We start from the raw sequence: 21,986 nt of genomic DNA on the forward strand, positions 1-21,986 counted from the left end.
GATTGTAGAACACCATCCTTTCTGATTAACAACAATGACATTTGAAATGACTTTAATTAATTTCAGCTCAACTCAATTATCCATGGCCCTAGTTTTGTTTCATTCCTTTTACTGTTTAAATGTTTATTATGGAATTGTTTTTGTCTGCTGGATTGACTTTTTATAATTGAGTGATATAAAATGTTGTGAATAAGAAAAAAGATAAACAAGCCACAATCATAAGAGTTGGAATCACATGGTAGAAGAAAATGACAGCACAAGCATATGCACCGTATCCACATCCTGCTGTGGCCCCAGGATATATCCAGAACTACCTTGCAAACTACAATTCTGCTCATCTGCTCCAACCATCTAGAGATGACTTTTTGAGAGACCTGCCCCCACATGCAGGTGGTATGGATTAGCTGTTAGGCCTTAATTGTAGTGGTCCCTGTGCTTTGGAATATGCTCCCTCTAAAAACAAATGTTGTCCCAAGTCACCTTTTCTTCTGAAGAACCATGAAGACGGTTTATTTCAATGGGCTTTTGATCCATGGATTGATGGGTGAGCAACTAGAGATTATGTTCTTACTAGAACTGGAATATTGCATTTTTGTTTTCTGTAGTCACACAATAGTGGCAGTAGACAAAGATTGTAAATAAATACAAAGTGCTAATTGGAGTAGGATGTAACCTGAAGATTGTATGATTTATTGAATAAACTGCAATTTAGTCACTCATTTACCAAATCATAGTTGTGCACAAAGTTTAAAACACATTTATGGTAGTTTATTTTTTGAGGGATACAGGCTAGTGATAGTAGTACCAATTCTAGGATAGTTTTTATCCATGAACTGTTACATTGATGTGGAAATAAATCTAAACATTTAATAGATCATTCTAAGTAATCTCCTTTCAAAGTTTTAAACTAGCTATCAGATGTAATAGATTATAATAGAATATCAAAAAATAGAGAAATAAGAGTTCAGAAAAAAGACCAAATGCAAAAAAGTGATTAAATGTCCTAAAAGACAAATCAGATTCTCTATTTCATCATGTACACTATTGCTATTTAAGGTATGTTAGTAGATACAAACATTTCCCAATACATTATTCTCATAAAACAGTAATGATATTCCTGTGATTTAGTAAGTGGAATCTGTGAATCATCAGTGGCAACTGATATTACAAACATTGTAAAACAATATTTATAGAACAAACTGAATTAACTATCTTCCTTGACTCATGTATGATGCAGACCTTCTCAGAAGAAGCTAAGGAAAACACAGACATGGACTTCTGAGGATCTCCTCCTCAATTCTTTTTAGGCTATTTGGGAACTATGTAGTGCCAATGATTTAAATAGAATTTTATTCCATATACTGAAAACACCACAAATCTGATTCTAAAGTGCCATATATTCATTACAACTTACATAGCAGAATTCAACAAATTAATGGATAAAAGCTAATTATGCTGAAACAGATAATCTTAACAATGGATTTATATAATTATTTATTTATTGAGTACATTACCACTGCCAAATACAGTGTGTAATACAAAAACAGTTAAAACCAATTGAGTTTTTGAACAGAGCATCATTTGGGAGAGATTAGAATTTTGTGTGTGGAAAGGGGGGAATTTACCTCTATTATTTAGTATCATTGCATCCATTTGAAAAAATGGAAACACGGATTTGAAAAATCTGCATATACCTAAATTGCGTAGTGGAGAAGCTACAGTACTCCAAATGCAGATTATTTGTCCGATGACTTTGTTAATTTTATTTATTTGGGAGCAATGCCTTTGAGTCAGTCTTCACACCTGGTGGTGACGGCCTGGACAAGTCCTTGCAGCATTTTTAGCAAGATTTCAGAAGTGGTTTGCCATTGCCTGCTTCCTAGGATAAGAGACAATGACTGTCCCCAAGTCACCTATCTGGCTTCATGCCAAAAGTGGGACTAGAACTCACATTCTCAGTTTCCACTCTGGTGCCATAACCACTAGACCAAACTGACAGCCTATATGAAGTAAGTGAAACAAATACAACAATTGGTATCATTTGTTCAAACTCCCTTTATGTAGGGAGGACCACTATAGAACTGTAATGAGGTTCAGTAGTAAATAGGCAAAAAGTCAGAAAATCTAAGGCAGTGGTTCTCAACTTTCCCAATGCCACAACCCTTTAATGCAGTTCCACATGTTGTGGTGACCCCCAACCATAAAATTGGTGTCTCGGTTCCTAAGACCATCGAAAATATGTGTTTTCCTATGATCTTCGGCAACCCCTGTGAAAGGGTCGTTTGACCCCCCAAAGGAGTCCCGACCCACAGGTTGAGAACCACTGGTCTAAGGGGTAATTTATTTTCACAATGCAAGCAAAGCTACTCAAGAATCCAGAGGACAAATAGCAAGATATATTGCTCCAAGCTACCTGTCCAAATTGAACACTGAACCAATCTAACCACTGTAAAGAGAAGAAACTTTACTAGATGCTCCATTGGTGACACTACATTAAAAGTGGCATCTAGACTACCTTGACGATGAGTTTCTTTTTGGTAAACCAATTGAAGACATTGCAACAAAGCTTTAAAAGTTATGTAACACATCACTGAAGGAAACAGGCAGGTAATAATCTCTTCACAATCCCAAATAACCCAGTTGCGTTGAGCATTTTGGAAATAGAACAACAGAGTTGGACTGGACCTATCCCAGTCTAATCTCTTGCTTAAGGCAAAAAATCCAGGTCAAATGATTATTCTTGAAAAAGTCCAGTGATAGCTTTTCGTTTCTAAGGTGGGAGCAGTTTAGGGGAGTAAGTCAGTATCCCAAGAACGAATAAAAACCAGTCATTTCCATAATATGCATCTAACTCACTTCTTGGATAGTCTGGAAATGCATTGTTTTATGTTTTAAAATGATAGATCTTGTTTCGGTGGCTGCTCTATTGGAATCGAAATTCAACTGAGCAAAGACGGAAACATTTCTAACTTACTGGTTTATATTTTAAAAACACACACCATTATCCCACGTCACCGATCTGCATATCATCTCCATGATGCCCTACATACGTTTGAAAATCTTATAGGACAACAACAATCTGGAATTATAACCTAAACAGCATTTACAATATACTTTAAAAAAAAATTAAGACCGGGAAGAAAACATCTTGAAGTTGGACGCAAGGCATACGGATCTCGGTAAAAATTAGTCACATCCCTCCAACCACCACCGTTTTCCTGACAATGAACTAATTCTACCGAACGTTCCTTTTTAGCGCTATTATCGCTGCCCACACCAAACATGGCATTTAAAGCTTCGCCACTTTCAGGGTTAAAGATGGCCGTCCTGTGAACGTCACTTGAAACTCCGGAGATCGGCCCCCGAGGAGTGAAGTACGGCTGCGCGAGTGTGAAAAACGGAACGGGCAAAATCGGGCTGTAGATGCCGGCGGAGTTCGGTTAGCGATGGCTGGGTAGGCAAAACTCTTCGTGATTTCCTTGAGGGTTTCCCCCACCTCCCCCCGCTCCTTCGTTTATAGTAATATCTCTTAAAGCTCTTTTTAAAAAATTCCTCCTCGTCTTTCTTCTTTGAAAAGAATGTTCGTTCTCAGTCATTCGATCTTGATCCTAATTTTAAAGAATTACCTCTCCTAAAGCGGTTTCTTTCTCGGTGGTCGGTTAGCTCTTGATTGCCTGTAGATTGCAGATTCTTGCCCTGCATTAGGCGAAACCACTCGCCCTTTGAGGCGTTTCTTTAGGGTTTCTTGGCGGCTTCTTCGACGATGGATCATATTGACAGGCAGAGCTGAAGGATGCTTCCTTGAACTCCCATTTGGGTTCCCAAATAATTATCCGGTGCAAAGACCTAGGCTTGTGTTTCTTAACCTGGACGACTTTAAGACCTGTCGATTCTAACTCCCCAAATTCCCCAGCCTGCATATATGTATAAGGAAATGGAAGTCTTACCCAGCTTAAAGTTTCCAAGTTGAGAAACACTCATCTAGATACCGGAAGCCTGTACGCAAGAACAAAACTGGATTGTAAATATACAGATGTGCTATGTGGCACTTTCCTGTTATACTCCTGTGGAAAACAGTATGGCTGAAAGGCAGATATATGCATCCAATTACCTGCTTGTGCATGAAATTCTCACCACCTCAAAACAGGCCTTTCACCCCACTTTTTTTAGTTTTTGTAGCAGCAACCTTTGCAGTTTGCAGTGCCTATCACCTTATGCCAGTGCTGCCTACCATGTCTGCTTTCTTTTACCATTTATCCCTGCCTCAAACTAATGGCTCCCGGCATTGTTTCCCCCACAGATTTCAGTTGTGATTATTTTCAGAAAACTGACCTGGGAAGGGGATCTTCCTGCCATTGTTTTTCTCTTTCTCTTTAAAAAATTATGTCGACAAAACAAACAGGTAACTCTTCCTGAGCACTTTATTTTTAAAATAGATGACCTAGTCATAGAACAAGGCACAACGTTTTCTTTCTCTTAAAAAAATAGTGTTGAGATTCCAAAAGAGCCAATTAAACATTGAACATTAATGCCATCCCAAAAAACTTTCATGTATTTTTTTTATGTTCAATGTACTAAGTCCATGAATCATAGTGGAGTTTTCTAGTTGACAAGCTGCTAAGCATTTTTTTAATATGAATACTATGATTTGCTTCCAATTAATAGCTTAGATAAGCAACATTTTGACTAAAATTTTAGACTGAGAATGCTTCTGATTATAACTCAAAATGTCGACTTTAGTTTCTTGCAAGAGGAACTAGATCATATTATATTGCTGATGAATGAGAAACAATTTCCTTGTTTCAGTTTAACATACTTTATGGGATAGTACAGTAGTGTTTATCTAGCTGACTATAATTGGAGGTCAATTTTGCATGTGAAAATCTTGATTTTAAACATATTTAAGAATCTATTTTAAATTTTTTCCTACCCTCTCTCTGTCCTTTCCAGGGTACTGGATTAGGTTCCTATTTGAATTTTTAAAGTTAATAATTCTGTTCACATTATGGTGAAGTAGAATTATATAGATTGAATTGCAAAAGGTCAACCTTACACTGAATTCAGAAAACGCCATTCCAATGCAAAAACTGTGTTTCTTTTTTTAAAATATGTTATTTCCAAATGCCTTCAAGTTAAGGCAATTAGGTACCAATGTGCCAAATGGACTGCTGAAGTTCAAGTATTGTAGTTCATGTATTTCATCCTATTCGATCTTTAAACTTGCCATATTCTTTTGAAAGGAGTCTTGCAAATAACTTGTGCTTTCAAGAGACATGTAATTCTGTAAACAGCATATAAGCCTGGTGTGTTTCGAGTTTTCTCCCAGAAAGGGGATAAACCCTCTATGCAAAAACAAAAAAATATATCAGAAGTTAGCCTGTAGCTGCATTGGACAACATACTGAAAGACTTGGAAGGAAATTTTCCATTTCAGTCTTGGATATTGTAAGAACTCATTCTGTGTGGTTAGTTAATAATTCATGTACTATATCAATCCAGAAAATTGAGTAAACCTTGATCCAGCTAACCTTGAATGTACATATTGTGTGAACACAGCCTGTACAAAAAATGGGAATTCAAGATCCTATAGCCTAAGGAGTCTGGGAAGTGCCATGTATGGGAAGATGGCTGTTATGTGTTATAAAATTAGCACATTAAAAGTTATCTTTTTAAAAAGTTAGGCATTCAGCATCCCTTCCTATTTAATATTAGTAATACTTCATTTAGCTGCCTTTCAAATTAGAGTATGATTTCCATCATCCCCATCCAATCCCGCTACTATGCATCTGTGATATTGTACAAGCTTAAGACATTCTAGTAGTTTGTTTAATTATGAAGATGTATCAGCAGAAAATTAGGCTTAATTTATATTAGATGTATATAAATATCCAAAGTACAATAGAGCTTACTGAGCAGTTTGATCTGAAACCTACTGTCATGGGATGCATTATTCCTTTGTTACTGTATGTATAAATCCTATTATAAATTTCCTTTCCTACATCTTATGTAGGTTTTGAAGCCCAGAGCAAGACTGCTAAAGTTGGTTTCCTTGTTGCAATTTAACTTGTCTCTTTCTTTGAAAGAGGAGTAGGTAATGTATCTAACTTATACACTAAATTGTGCAATTTCTTCTTTTTTGCCCAGAGTTGATCATGGTTTGGTCCCACCGACAAACCAGCAAGTACTGGACAGAGAGGTCATTTTGGAACTGGAGGTGACATCCAGAATGTGAATCAACATGGGTTTGAAGCTTTTAGCTTGCCTGTTCAACTTCCCCGTTGGAGTAGTTTATGGATCCTTGTCTCTCTTTATTTCAATTTTGCATAATGTGTTTCTCCTCTACTATGTGGACACCTTTGTTTCTATATATAAAATTGATAAACTTTCCTTTTGGATTGGGGAGGTAAGTTCTTAACTGAAAATCAACATTAGCCCTTCCTTTCATGTGATAGCATCTGGCATTTTAGAAATTAAATAAATTATAATTTATTATGGAATAGTTAACATAGAAGATGCGTGAACTATTGATTAGCCTATGTAATCAAACATGTGGCAAATATATGTGTGCTATAGCATTTGCATTGGTTGTAAAGATTCAGTGACAGTAAAATGTACAAACTGTAGCTTGCTAGAATTCTGGGTAAAGTTTAAAATGAGTTGCAGTAGTAAACAATTTCAGAGCACAGTAATTAGTCTGAAAGAATCTGGCACCAGATTCTTAGAGGTATGCAATATTCGGATCCAAAATCGGTAAAAGTGCTTTGCATCTCTTGGTGTCCTTTTAAGCAACTCCTTAAAATGGTATGTATATAGGCATTTCAATTATTGTGGTTATACTTCCCAATATAGGCATGGCTAACTTGTAAGATAATAGATTAGGTTAAATATTTCAGTATCAAAGTCATATTCTTTTTGTTTTTTCGTAGACTGTTTTTCTGATCTGGAACAGCCTCAACGATCCTCTGTTTGGCTGGTTGAGTGACAGAGCTTTTCTTAGCACCCAGCAGTAAGTAAAGTTTCATTTATGTCCTGCTTCAAAGTCTAAACAGCATAGGAAGACAGAGAGAAGCTCATTGACAGTAGATATTTAAAAGAATGTAATAATTACAATTATGTTTCATTAAACATGTCAGATTTCACACTACTAGTAATGCATCTTGCAGACATTCAGACACCCTAATTAGAAACTAGCATAAAATTGGAAGCTCCACAGAAAAAAAGATAGCTACCGTATTTTTCGGAATATAAGATGCATCTTCTCCCCCCCAAGAGCGTGGAAATGTTGGTGCATCTTATATACCGAATACAGCCATTTTTGGCCTCCTGAAGCCCCACCCCCGCATCCCATTTTTGTGAAAAATGGGCTTTTTTCACCAAAATGGGGGTGTTTTTGCCTCCCCCCACCCCCAGAAACACCCTGCTGGCTTCAGCAGCGCTGGGGAAGGGGAAAATGCCCCCGTTTTGGTGAAAAATGGGCCATTTTTCATCAAAACGGGGATGTTTTTGCTTTCCCCCACCCCCAGAAGCACCCTGCAGGCTTTAGCAGGACTGGGGGAAGGGAAAAATACCGCTGTTTTGGTGAAAAATGTGGTTTTTTTGCTTTCCCCCAGCCCTGCTGAAGCCTGCAGAGTGCTCCTGGGGGCTGGGGATGACAAAAAATATTTTTTTCTTACTTACCTCTTCAAAATCTTGGTGCATCTTATACACTGGTGCATCTTATAGTCTGAAAAATACGGTATGAAGGTTGTTTTACTACTGTATGGCAAGATTTTTTTTCCTCTTAAGATGCATATCTTTTGTTTTCAGTTTCCCTGTAAGTTTCTCAGGCTGAGAAGTAATCAAGCTTACCCTCTTGTATCAGTTTAGGTTGGTATACGGTCAGTCCTTCAGGGACGCAGTGGCTCAGTGGCTAAGACGCTGAGCTTGTCGATCAGAAAGGTTGGCAGTTTGGTTGGTTCAAATCCCTAGTGCCACGTAACTGAATGACTTCCCGTTACTTGTCCCAGCTTCTGCCAATCTAGCAGTTTGAATAGGAAAATAGGAACCACTTTTGGTGGGAAGGTAACAGTGCTCCATGTGCCTTCGGCATTTACTCATGCTGGCCACATGACTACAGAGATGTCTTCAGACAGTGCTGGCTCTTTGGCTTTGAAACGGAGATGAGCACTGTCCCCTTGAGTTGGGAACGACTAGCACATATGTGTGAGGGGAACCTTTATCTTTACCTTTTTAAGGTCAGTCCCGTGTCTCTTGGACCAACCTTTCAAAGGCCTAGATTATATTAAAATGTTCCTTTTCTTTAGTTTGGAGAAAGACCTCCAACTCTTTAAAGATAAATTTGATGTTACTTTCTACTTGTGTGCCAGTCTCTGATGACTGTTTCCAGCAAAAGGGGAATGTCAGGGAAGAAACTTTGAATCCATGCTTGCGACAAATTAGCTTATTATTTGGCCTAAAAGGTGATGCCTAATTTAAAAATGAATGAGTGAAGCTCAACCAGGTTTCATAGTCTATATTTTTCTTCTTTTTAGGTCTGGAATAGCAATCTCCACTCCAGAAGTTGTTTCAAAGAGACTCAAAGCTCTAAGACGCCATGGTCCATTATTTGCCGTGTCATTTTTGGCTTTTTGGATTGCCTGGGCCAACCCAGGCTTACAATTCCTTATCTGTCTCTGCCTATATGACAGCTTCCTTACTGTGGTGGATCTAAACCAGAATGCTTTGCTTGCTGATCTCGCTGTGTCTGCAAAGGATAGGACTGACCTCAACTTCTACTCTTCACTCTTTAGTGCCATTGGCTCCCTCTCAGTTTTTATGTCCTATGCTGTGTGGAACAAAGAGGACTTCTTCTCCTTCAGGGTGTTCTGTGTGGCTCTAGCTTTCTGCTCAGCACTTGGGTTTACCTTGGCCACATGGCTACTGAGGCAGTGGCTTCAGACAGATGGACACGTGAAATGGGATGAAAACGAAGCATTAAAAGAGTGAGTCGTGTTTGGTTGTCTAGTATCTTTTCTCATTTTAAATAACTTGCTCAGTGTATTAAAATGTTGTGGGTAAACAGTGACAGCTTTTTCCAAGTATTGTTTTATTCCTTGTGAAAGAAATGATAAAGACAGAAAAATGAAACAAAGTATCAGTATCTGCAAAATGGCCTCAAGCTTAGTTGTATAATTCTTGAGCACTTTTGAAATGAACCCTGTAAATAGAGATCCAGCTTGCCTCCTGTAACAAAATAGTGACAAATTCACCTTGAAAGTTTTACTGAAGTCCTCTTTTAAACAAATTGTATTCTATGTTGCTTTTGGTTTGGTGACTGATAAAAATACATCATTCTAGATAAAGAGACAAGACAGAGATTATTATTCATTTGTATCCCATTCTTGCATGATATGATTGTTTTGGAACTTTATCCTCTCTACCTAATAAGTGTTCAAGAAGATAAGGATCTGAATTCATTATATTGGCTATCTTTAAAATGTGGAATTTGTTCCTGCAGATTATACATTGATCATCCTTCTAGAAATCAAGATAAAAGAATCACACTGGCTGAGTACCTCAAACAGCTTTCCAGACATCACAATTTTCTATGGTTTGTCTCCATGAATTTAATGCAGGTAGGGGTTGCATAGTCTCTGTAACAAAAGAGTACTGGCTGCTAGCTAGAAGTCCAGTTAGTACGTTAATAGGGATTCTATCCAGCAGAGTATTGGTGATCTTTCAGGTAATTTCATAAATCTCTGCTAGTTGTCTCTGTCTCTGTATTCAATATTATGTTTAAATTACAGTTACCAGAATTCTCAGCCAGCCTGGTTCAGGAGCATGTTGGCTAAGATTTCTAAGAACTATAGTTCCAACACTTCTAGAAAGCAATGGATTGGGAAAGTTGGAATTAGGAAATTGTGTTGGAAGATTTCAGAATGAATGTGACTCATCTTGAGTAGGTGTGACAAGTCAGCTATTGGGAAAATTTATGATAAACTTTTCAGTTTCCTGTTTCTCAGACAAAATAATTTGTATGGTGGGATAGAATTCTTGAGAATTCTAAATGTTTTTGTGCTTTTTTCATTAAGATAAAAGTAATGCTTTCCTTTTGGGAATAAATTTGAAGTTAATCTTCAAAAGTTACTATGTGCAATGGAACAAAGGTTCCTTTTCTGCATTCTTCATCAGTGTACTTTCATATTCCAGGAGAAAAGGCTAATGAGGCCATTCTGTCTTCAAACATGGCATTCCTGTTATATGATGAGTAGATGTTCTTAGCATTTGCAGATGTCGATACAGTGTTAGTATTAATTGGCAGTGCAGACTCTGTGGTTTATTTGCATATTAGCAAAAATAATGTATAGCCTGAGTACTGTATAATGTGGTACAAATATTTGTTGTGTTATGAAGTCAGCAGCAACTGCATCTTGAAAGTAATAAAGCACAGCTTTTTTTAGAATATTGTTGTCACCCTGATGTCAAGACAGGCTTGTGTGAGGATATTTTCCTGCCAGGTTTTTAGGGTCTTATGAAAGGCTGACAGAGTTGGGGCCATTCTACTTTCCGAAGGATGTTCCATAGAGCAGTGATCATTGCAGAAAAAGCCTGTCTTCTAATCCCCAACAGCCAACACTGTTTGGCTGACAGGATCTCCACCATGCCTACTTTGCTAGATCGAGTTGGATGGATAGAGAAACTTGGAAAAAGGAAATCCCTCCGGTAACCCCGTCCTAAGCCATGTAGGGCTGTAAAGGTGACAATCAGCATCTTGAATTGCATCTTGAAACATACCGGTAACCAATGCAGCTCACATAGAATTGGTGCTATGTGTGCCATATATCTGGCACTGTTTACTATCTAGGCACCTGCATTCTGCACCAGTTGAGATTTTTGAATGTTCTTCAACATGCTATGTAGAGCATGTTGCAGTAATCTTGCAGTTATTCCCTTCAAAGGGCTTATTTAGAGCCGATTGTGCAATAAAAACTACTGGGTTCCATCATTCTCTGGAACAGATTTTATTCTTTCTGATCTAATACAGACCCACTGAACTGGCTTTAATATTTATCCTTGTGGGGCCGATATTGCATTAAGGATAGTGTGTTTATTTGTTCTCCAATTGTCTTTTTATAGAGCTTATTAATATCTTTTACAGGTTTTTCATTGCCACTTTAACAGCAATTTCTTCCCTCTGTTCCTGGAGCATTTGCTGTCTGATCGCATCTCCCTTTCAATGGGATCATTTCTTCTAGGTAAGTCCAAGGTGGGAATAGTAGGAAGCACTGCTCAGCCATAGATACTTGCTTTCCAGAATTTTTTCTGCAGATGTATTCAACTGCAACATATAGTGACCATGCTACCTGGGCACATTTAGGGGTATGAAACAGGTAAAGCTGGACTGGAGAATGGATATTTTTACTCTTTAAAGGTAGAAAATATATGACCCATCTCAGTTGAATCATTTTCTGGAATTACTTTTTTTTACTTCTTTCTCTTGAAAAAAAAACTTTGCAGATAAATTTATACAGCATTCAATAGTATAGATCCAAATTATGTAAGTTAGTTCTGGTCATTTCTTAATTAAGTATGACGAATAGTATAGTCTTTTAAAGGTAGCATTATATATATTCTTTGTGTGTGAATTCCATGAAAACCAGTAGGACCAGTAACAAGACTATAGGGTAGAAGTCAACCAGACAGAATTCCATTACATTTTCCTGTATCCTCATAGTTCTTTTTCTGTTTACTGGATATGCTTATTGTAGCTAATAAGTTGTTTAGTGATCTCTCCTTCCTTACCACCCTCTCCCCCTCTCTCATAAATGAGTGATACTAAAGTAGTATCACTTTGTCATATTAGTATAGTTCAGATCTGTATGGAAACCAATGTTCAAGAATCCGACAAATTTATTTCTTCCAGGAGTTTTGGATTAATATTTCCAGAATCCCTAACTGACATTCATATTGGGTATGTTATGAGAGCTTTAATTTTTTAAAAATCTAGATTATTTTTAATTTTTTTTTAAAATCATTTAGTATGGGGTTTTTTTTAGTCTAGAATGAATCCAGGATATAGAATCATGCAGAATGAAGTCGATTAGTATAAATTTGGACTTCTAAATTTTAAAACAAAACAAACCTTAAACTCTATTACTTATCATAAATATTTATTCCATTTAAATGGAAAAAGTTCTTAGAGATGTCAGTGCTATGCAAAGGCATTTGCTTAGCAGGAATCAATTAATGTTTACTTATGTCACTGTGGAAGGCTTTTTAGTTTATATAAAACTTGAATTCATGTAATCTAAACCATGTACACAACGAGACCAAACATGACCTATTCTGCAGAAACTGACATGTTCTTTGGTTAAAAGAACCAAAATGAATAGTCAGAAAAACTTCTATGTATGTTTCAATTTTCCTGTCTCTGGAGGAAAGCTTATTGTCATACTCATGGCATTTACCAAAGGGTCCTATTGATTTTGATGGATTTTCAGTGATCAGAAAATATAATGATTTAATTTCAAAGGCTGTAGTAGTGAATTTCTATACAGCAATGGAAAGAATTTTGGACTAAATCAATAAAATTTGCAGCAAGTTATAATCTAAGGGAAAATTGGTGCAAAATGTTTTATAGGTGTTATACAAACTCTATCAGCAATATCTAAGATAGACCGGTCATTTAGAAATAAATATTGGAAATGTCATGAAACATAAAAACATTGTACCATAGGTGATAAACCTGTAAAAAGTCTAAAAGTACTAGGAAGTCTTGCATGATTTCATGTAGAAAATCTTGGGATTTATATTTGAAATGAGGACACAACTTATTAGGAATAATCTCAGAAAAAAAGCAAAAAAATCATCCTAATTGAATAAAATATATGCTTACAATAAGAATACGTTTTGCCCAACATTGGAAGAAAGACATGGCTATCTGATCAGAAACATTAACATCACTTGGAGAAAATGAGACAATGGCAAAACATACACAATGCACATATAGAATAGAAATGTCACTAAATTTAAGCCAGAATTGATCCCACATATACAACCTATCATGTAGCCTGGCAAATATAATCACATTTACATGTTTGCAAATATTGCAAATTAACAGAGAGAAGCTAGAAATCCAATGTTTTGTTTTTATTTTTTTGTTTTATTTTTCTTCTATTTTTTATTTTGAGTACTTCAATTCTTGTTAAATTTTCTCTGCCCCCCCCCCCCTTTCATTAGCACAAACACAGTCACAAACATACCAAGTAAGAACATAATGGGCACTTTAATATTCAATAATTGGCTTACATTCAAAAGTTTTATATCACAATTCAGTGCAAGTTGTACTGGTTTTCTCAATGTCATGTTCTAAATAATTTGATAATTGTAATATTGTTATCTTAAAGCATAGTATTGACAGAATATTTTTCTCTATTTTCAATACTCTTAAGCTATAAACATCACTATTTTGAAATAATACAATGTATCAGCATTTCTAATACTGGCAATACAATTAAGTGTATGTTTTAATGTCCGCTTATTGCTTTTATTTTTTTAGACTTTTAAAAGAGTTTTGTTTTTATACTTTCTAGCTTTTTATGTAATTTTATTTTTGTATGTTGTATTTTTGTTTTCAATTTTTTTGTAGCGCACCCACCTTAATCTTTAACCATAATAAAGGTTGATTTATGGATTGGAGGAGAAAGAATCAGACATTAATCGGATTTCTTTCTTTCCTTCAATCAATCAATCCTTTATTATGATTGATTAATGTAATGTGGCTATTGTAAAAGGAGGAAGATTGTTGTAAGATATGTCTAGTTTGCGTTGCTAAAAATGATATTTAATATAGTGAAATCAGGTACATTTTATGCTTTGAGTTCTTAAAATCAAAGGCTCCCAAAGTAATTTTAGCTGGTTTATTCAGAATGTATGCTTATTTCTTCATTTCTTGCTAGATATGTAAATGCGAATGAAGTCATTATCAAGAAAAGAAAAACATGTCTAGTTTGGTATTAACTTCAGGATTTTAGGCAGATCTCTTTTCCTACACTTCCTCTAGATCAGTGGTTCTCAACCTTCCCAATGCTGCGACCCTTTAATATAGTTCCTCATGTTGTGGTGACCCCCAACCATAAAATTGGTGTCTCGGTTCCTAAGACCATCAAAAATATGTGTTTTCCTATGGTCTTAGGCGACCCCTGTGGAAGGGTCGTTCGACCCCCAAAAGGGTCCCAACCCACAGGTTGAGAACCACTGCTCTAGATGGTGAAAGATTCTGTCCAGGAACTTCTGTACTGTAAATAAATAGGGATTGTGCCATTAAGCTCTGACCCTCCTTTATTTATTCTTTGTCATAGGTGTTTCCTACGTGGCTCCTCACCTCAACAACCTCTACTTCCTCTCTCTCTGCCGGAGGTGGGGCGTATATGCTGTGGTGCGAGGGCTTTTCTTCCTGAAACTGTTGCTCAGTGTAATAATGCTCTTTGCTGGACCAGATTGGATCTACCTGCTCTGTTTCTTCATAGCCAGGTATTTATTGCTATATTGCTATGGCACTGGAGAATTGGGCTAGGTCAGTGATGGCGAACCTTTTTTCTACAGCGTGCCAGAATTGCGTGCACGCTCGCTACTGCACCCCCCCACGTGCCCACTCAATTCTCCACCCAACTGCGCATGCGCACGTGACACACACACACACACACACACACACACCGTGCATGCACCCCCTCCCCCATGCTCCGGAGGCTTTCCTGAAGCCTGGGGAAGGAAAAAATGGCCTCCCCCGCCCTTCTAGATGTCCTCTGGAAGCAGAAACGGATTCTTTGGGGCCGTTTATTGTCCTTTCCAGGGGGGCTTTCCTGAAGCCCGGCTCCTCTTCCTTCCTCGGCTGTTGGAAGAGCGCTGCACCCGTTCCATTCTCTTTGAGAGCCGCCTTGCTTGCCCCGGCGCCAGACTAGTGCTGCCGGGGAGAAATCAGCAGGAGGGGGAGAAGAACACAAACTTCTGCTAGGGGTGCCTTCTCCCCCCCTCGCCTCTTCCTGATCTCTCCCTGGCAGCGCTCGCCTCACGCGGCAGCAAAGTGTGCGTGTGTGTGTGTGTAATGGGGGTCTGGCTGGAACTGATCAGCTGAGAGGCTGGCAAAGAAGCGGCGCTCGGAGGAAGAAGGCAGAGATGCTGGCTGGCATTCACTTCCCTTACTTTTTGCCGCCGCCGCCCCGGCAGGACGGAGCATTACCACCCCCTCCCTGCTGGTTGCAGCCCAGGCCCCGCCTGCCCGGCTTAGCTGAAAGTGGCGAGGGAGCAAGCCGCGATGAGCAGGAAGGGAAATGAGCGCTGGCCACTATACCTCTGCCTTTTCGCGGCAGTGGGGAAGACTTCTTTGCCAGCCTCTCAGGTGATCGATCCCATCCAGCCCCTGTTACACACACACACACACCGCTTGTTGCCGCGCGAGACCAGCGCTGCTGGGGAGAAATCTGGGAGGGGGAGAAGAAAACAATCTTCTGCTAGGGATGGTCTTTTCCCCTCTCCCCCTGATTTCTCCCCAGCAGCGCTCACCTTGCACGGCAACAAGTGGTGTGTGTGTGTGTGTGTGGCCGGCGCTCATTTCCCTTCCTGCTCATCGTGGCTTGCTCCCTCGCCACTTTCAGCTAAGCAGGGCAGGCAGGGCCTGGGCTGCAACCAGCAGGGAGGGGTGGTAATGCTCCTTCCTGCCGGGGCAGCGGCAGCGAAAAGTAAGGGAAGTGAATGCCAGCCAGCATCTCTGCCTTCTTCCTTCAAGCGCCGCTTCTTCGCCAGCCTCTCAGCTGATCGGTCCCAGCTAGACCCCCATTACACACACACGCACACACACACTTTGCTGCTGCGCGAGGCGAGGGCTGCCAAGGCGTCCCAGTACAAGGGCTGAAGGGGTGGCGGTGGCGAGGACGGGCGGCCAAGGGCTTCCCTCCCTCCCCACCCAAGTGGACTTCTTGCACGGCTCCAGCCTGCGGCTCTGATGAGGATCCGCAGTCCGGAGAGCTGCTGCTTCCAGCGGGATATATTCTTCCAGGCCCTTGGCGGCGTCTTTTTGCGGTTAGCTCGCCTCCCCACCAGCAGCTCCTCCGCCAGCATCCCGGGTGGAAGCAAAAGCGCAACAGCTGCTGTTGGGGAAGGGACTAAGGGGTGGCGGTCACCTGTTTTCGCCCGTATATATCCCACTGGAAGCGGCAGCACTCCGGACTGCGGATGCTCATCAGAGGCGCAGCCTGGAGCCGTGCAAGAAGCCCACTTAGGTGGGAGGGAGGGAAGCCCTGGCGGCTATCACATTGCCGCTTCTGGCTGGTGTGGGAGTGGCTGCAGGGACCGGCTGGCCGCTCCTGCCCTTCCCCTTATGGCTGCCGCTGCCGCTGCTTTTCTGAAGTGCCCAAGCCAGCCAAGCCCTTCAGACTGCAGATGAGCCATGGGCTGGAGGGCGAGGGCCACGTAAGAAGCCCAATCGGGCAGGGAGGGAGGGAAACCCCGACCACAGCTCTGCTCTACTAAGCGACGACCGGGATCCCCTCTCCACGTCTTTTGGCACGCGCGGCCCTTGCTCTTCCTGTTGGTTTTTTGTGTGCGCATGTGCACACTGAAAACAAGGTCATTTTCCTGGTGTGCGCATGCGCACCGGGCGGCTCCTCTTCTGTTTTCTGGCACGCCAATGCACGTGAAGACCAGCTGGATGCTGCGCCCGAACCCGAAAGAGCAACTGGTGATGGCTCCGCGTGCCACTTCCGGCACGCGTGCCATAGGTTCGCCATCACGGGGCTAGGTAAACACAATGGGCTAGGCCTCTATGATAAAATATTAGACATAGATTGACGTCATAGGAAGTGAAGCTAAATTTTTTAACATTTGAATTCTGGGAACATGCTTAGTTATTTATATCTCTTGAGATACTAATGTTCTTTTGGGATGATTCAACTTGTGGAGAATCAGATTTCTGAAGCTCTCATCTTTTTTTATATTACAAATCTAGCTCTTGAGGAATGAGGAGTTGCGGCTAATGATTTGGTGAACAGAGTTGATGCCATGCTGAAAAGCATATTAAAGTTTTGGGGGTTTTGGCTAGGGACCACATTATGATTATTTTTATTTTTCATTAAAGTCAGATTCTGATGGCCATAGGAAATGTGAATGTATGAATAGGCTATGGTAAATTTGATCCTTTTTCATTGTGGGGAAGGTCGAAAAGAAATAGATGTTTTATGTCCTTGAGAAACTTATCAAATCTTTTATTGATTGATTGAATTTATATAGCTGCCCTCTCACATATGTGACTCTGGATGGTTCACATTATTAAAACAGCAAAAGCAAAAAAAAAAAAAAATAGGACAATTAAAAGATAGAATTAGAAAACATTGAGGAGTACACTCAAAATCCACAATGCAGCCATTTTGCAGGTTTCTATTTTCCAAGGCCTAATGGCAAAACCAGGTTTTTAGCACCTTCAGGTGAACAGTAGGGTTAGGAACAATCTCACCTCAGTGGTAATGATATTCCAAAGTGGTTTTTTTCATATTTTAATTCCAAAGAAATATTAAAAATTGTACAAATGAACTTTTATACTTTATGATGATAAATTTTGGAGGGAGCTTTTGGGGGTTGCAAGTAGAGCATTTCCCCACATGCTTCTTCTGTGTTTCTTTTATGAATCTTTTTCTGAATATCTACAGTAGTCAATCTAGGAGTGAAGGCCAATAAAAAACAAAACAAAACTGTACCAGCTGTCTTCAGATGTATTCATGTACATGCACCCACAGAAACACATACAGTATATTTAGAGACACATACACATAAGCAATCAAGCAGAGAGTTTCTTGCACCAAATTAAATCCCAGTTGTTTCAAATCAGCCAAGAATGAACTGGAATTTCTCTTAGCCTGATGCTAGTGCTTTCTGTTAACAGCCTCCCTCTCTTTTTCCTTAGTAACCGTGTATTTACTGAAGGGACGTGCAAATTGCTGAATCTGGTAGTGTCTGACTTGGTGGACGAAGACTTGGTGCTAAATCGGAGGCAGCAGGCTGCCTCAGCCCTCTTATTTGGCATGGTGGCCTTGGTAACCAAACCAGGCCAAACTTTTGCCCCCTTGATTGGCACCTGGCTGCTTTCTGCTTACACTGGTAGGTGAAGGGCGGTGGGGGAATTGGATGGAATATCAGAGCAGGATAACTGATAGCTTTTCTGATTGGGCAGACAACACATCAGCAATGACAATATTCATTGTTTTGCTTTTTATTGTCAGCTTATTTTTTCTTGGGGAATGTCTAGAATAGGTGTAGAAAAGAAACAGCACAGTGTTTCTTAAGCTCGTCCTTTCTGCTGAATTGTGAATCTACAGAAGAAGAAAAAAATCCCTTTCCCTTAGTGATGGGGTGGTTCATGTTTTGCTTTTCTAGATACCACACCAGAGAGCTTTCTTATTGAAAGGAGCAAGCTTAGGAAAGTTTGTTCATGAATAAATCTCATACCCAATAGGCACCCCCAAAAGGAATGGGGGTTTTCTAGCATTAAATATGCTTGATGGAAAAGATTTTAATCTAAAATTTCAAAGATTTTTGTTTAAGAGAATTTCCTTTTCTTTTGTTTTGCTAAGATCATGCAGGGAAATATTTGTATTTCTAATGAAGGATCTTCTTGGGAAGTGCAGTCACAGTATAAAAGTGAACAGAATCCCCTGCCTCACTGCCACTTGGCCCCTACTGCAGCACTTGTTTTTACTATTTTTGCTAAAAAAAAGAGAGAAAGAAATAAGTTTTGGTTCCAAACCGAGGGAACAGGCAGGGCACATCTTACGTTTGTTTGATCAGAAGAACTGTTACTTTTTAATATGTGATTCAGGTAGTCTTACAAAGAAGTAAATGGCCATTCAAATAATGTCCTGGTTATAAATATTGAGAACTTGCTCAAGGCCGACTTCATTATTTTACAAAAGCAGATAATGGAGGCCTCAGGAGGACTGTTGAAGTAGAAGTGCATGAATATAATAGGGAAAGAAATGAAGAAATGTTTTCAGTAAATGACAAAATCAGATGTGACCTTCTCAATTCTTGAAATCATTCTCATCTTTCTTGTTGACCCAACTTCTCAATCTCATCTTTCTTTTTGACCCAGGTTATGACATTTTTCAGCGGGATCCCTTGAGCAGTATAGTGAGCGCCCAGCCAAGGTTGGCTTCCAGTGTAGCCTGGAAACCTACTCTACGCCAGGGCTGCTTCTACCTCCTCGTCTTTGTCCCCATGACTTGTGCTTTACTACAGCTTCTCACCTGGTCACAATTCAGCTTGCATGGCAGACGCCTTCAGACAGTGAAATCTCAACGTCAAGCTTTTACAGAGAGTCACTCTCGAGAAATCAAGACTATTTAATTGAGAGTGAAGATAACAGCGAGCGGCATCTTCCCACTGTCGATGACTGCATGACCCATTTAAAAAGGAAAAAGTGGGAGTAAACAGGAGTTCCTTACATCTTCTTCAGATCAGCATTGGCTAATGGAGAATAAATGGAAGCTTTTGAATTATCTTAAAATTTTTTGTGAGGCTGTCCAGGATCCAGTCAGTCTTGTAGAATTCATAAAGTTTTCAAAGTTTGTATCTTCTGTATCCAAGGTTGTCCAGAAAAAGTGATCGCCTTGTATTTTTAAAAATATTTTATCAATTACTTGCTGTTCATATTGATACTAATTCATTTCCAGACTAGGGAGCTAAGCAATCAGATTACAAATAGTCATATTAATGAAGAAGAATTAGAGTTGAATAAATTGGCAACCTTCTGGTCTTTGTATCACAACCCACATATACTGTTTACAGACACCTTTGCCACAGTTGATAGATAGGGTTTAAGTATTCCATTATCTCTGTTCTTTTTTGCATTGGATTGGTAGTCAAACTTGATTTAGCCAAATACAGTTAAAATAATTGTAACTTATGGTGGGCAATAGAGCACTTAGATTCTGTAAAATAGCTTCTCTGATATTGAAACTGCTCATGTATTGCCTTCTCAAGAGAATGAATGTACTTCATTCCCACTCATAATTCAAGATAGAAATTTGTTTTTAAAAGTAGAGTACTAAAGGCAGATGTAGCTGTCAGAAATTAAAAACATGCATTTTCAATCTTTAGTCCTAATGGTTATGCTGAAAATCCACTTTCTCTTGTTCTGCCAAAGGTGGAATAAGGGCTAGTGGTCTGTGCATTTCTACTGAACCAGTGCCAAATGTTGGTTTGTTCATGGATGACTGACAATTCTGCTTTTCTGAGACTGCCCCTTGCTAAAAAAGCTGCCACTAGCTGAGCAGAGCTGTTCATGAAATCATTTTTTTGCAGAAATACTGATCACAGGAAATGGCCTAAAATTGCCTATATATCATAAATGTCCTTGATTTCCACAAATGTTTTGGGCTACATTTCCTGTCAGGACCAAATCATATCCTCCTTTGCGCGTGCCAAGTATCAATTTGTTTAGACAGTAGCCTTAGCTGCTGCAACTGCCATTTTGCCTTCAAAGACCAGGATGATGAAATGTTTACAGCTTTTGTCTTGTTGGATGGATTCAGTGTAATTTATTGCTCTTAGTTTGTATACTGATTACCTTGATTTTCATTTCATTAAACGTTCTTTTAAAAATCTGTTTTGTGTATGTGTGTGTGCATGAGAGACATTGGTGGTTTGATTTGTTGACTATATGGTAGTTAATGTTGAGATGGTTTTCCAAGAAAGTGTTTTCTTCCCATCTCAGGTTATTGGCTGGCTTCACCAAATCATGCTAGTATACAAAAATTATAAGGGTATACAAATATCAATGTTGGGATTAGGACAATGTATTTAATATGAACCAGATTTAAGCCCTTTTCTCTCATTATTATACATGGAAGAGAAGTCACAATTACCTGCTAGGAAATGTGAGACCATTTTTCTGTATGGTGTCTTTCTACATCATAAGACTTTCTCTGTGTATCCCCCATGAGGATTTTTACCCTTCCTTTCTGGAAAAAAAAGGAAGGAAAAACTAATCCAATGGAATCTCCTCTTGGTTTCTTTCCTAGATTTAGCCTACATGCCAAACTGCAGGCACAAGCACAATCCACATGCCCAGAGTAGAAAGCAATGGAGACATTGATTCAGATAGGCAAAGGTTTACATTGCATCTTTTCTTTCTTCAGCAAGTTTGAGTTTGTTTATCACTAAGGAAAAGGAAGAGCTGCATCCTTTGGTCACCACACACATTTATAGTGCATGGCCATGCAGTGGTCCTGTTGTATTTTCACCTTTTGCATTTTGACTCCTACATTGCCAGAAAACCAACACGAGGAATGTGAGTGCCTCTTGCTAGGGTCAGAAGGTGGATGCCAACTGTAGTTTTCCGAGACCGGTGGTGGCAGAAAGCTCAATCAAGCTGCTAACCCAAGTATATCATTAAAATATCAGTAATAACAAAAATACAAATTATATTAGGCCAGCCAAGCTGCATAACCTGGAAGTGTTCCTCCAACTCACTGGAATGTTTTAAACTGAAGAAAGCTTGTCTAGTATGTAAGAATCCTAGCTGTCTTAAGGAACGCCACAATAGATAGAAGATTAAGATTTGGCTGTATCTGCTACCAGGAGTCTGCAACCTTAACCACTCAAAGAGCCAATTGGACCCGTTTCCCACAGAAAACAGCGGGAGCCAATAATTTCACAACTGGTTTGACTGCGTGGCCGTGGCCAACTCAATGTCACTTCCACCCAGTCACATGACATCCCCCCAGCCATGCCTACCCAACAGGTCATTAGGGCAGAGAACCGGTTGTTAAATTATTTGTCCCTCCCAGTCCTACCTCACCCCTCCCATCCCAGCCACCTTTTGCCACACCCAGCCTCAGGTGAGTTGTTCACCCCCCCATCACCTCTCTCCCCCCCTTTCCTCTGTCCCTCTCTCCTTTCCTTCTCTGTCTCTCCTTTTCCCTTCTCTCTCTCACCTCTTCCCTTTCCCTTCTCTCTTTC

General features: G+C 39.6%; 1 protein-coding gene across 2 annotated transcripts; it reads left to right on the forward strand.

Moving 5' to 3' along the window:
* Positions 1–295: 295 nt before the first annotated feature.
* Positions 296–20,629, forward strand: MFSD13A (major facilitator superfamily domain containing 13A). Of its 2 annotated transcripts, XM_081955320.1 has the most exons (11): positions 296–544; positions 3,311–3,454; positions 4,301–4,402; positions 6,144–6,402; positions 6,926–7,005; positions 8,531–8,980; positions 9,496–9,613; positions 11,137–11,233; positions 14,339–14,510; positions 17,932–18,125; positions 19,117–20,629. In XM_081955320.1, the coding sequence occupies exons 4-11, from the start codon at positions 6,238–6,240 to the stop codon at positions 19,368–19,370; spliced, it is 1,530 nt and encodes a 509-aa protein (XP_081811446.1). In that variant the 5' UTR covers positions 296–544; positions 3,311–3,454; positions 4,301–4,402; positions 6,144–6,237; the 3' UTR covers positions 19,371–20,629. The 2 variants fall into 2 exon arrangements, with proteins under 2 accessions (XP_081811446.1, XP_081811445.1); XM_081955319.1 differs by lacking the exon at positions 4,301–4,402.
* The last annotated feature ends 1,357 nt before the right edge of the window (positions 20,630–21,986 follow it).

This window comes from Natrix helvetica (assembly GCF_964273705.1).
Source record: "Natrix helvetica genome assembly, chromosome: 5".
Taxonomy (NCBI): domain Eukaryota; kingdom Metazoa; phylum Chordata; class Lepidosauria; order Squamata; family Natricidae; genus Natrix; species Natrix helvetica.

Coding starts and splice junctions, on each gene's coding strand:
- MFSD13A (XM_081955320.1), top strand. CDS start 6,238: ATGGGTTTGAAGCTTTTAGCTTGCCTGTTCAACTTCCCCGTTGGAGTA. Junction 9,614..11,136: donor TCTCCATGAATTTAATGCAG/GTAGGGGTTGCA, acceptor TATCTTTTACAG/GTTTTTCATTGCCACTTTAA. Junction 14,511..17,931: donor CTCTGTTTCTTCATAGCCAG/GTATTTATTGCT, acceptor CTTTTTCCTTAG/TAACCGTGTATTTACTGAAG.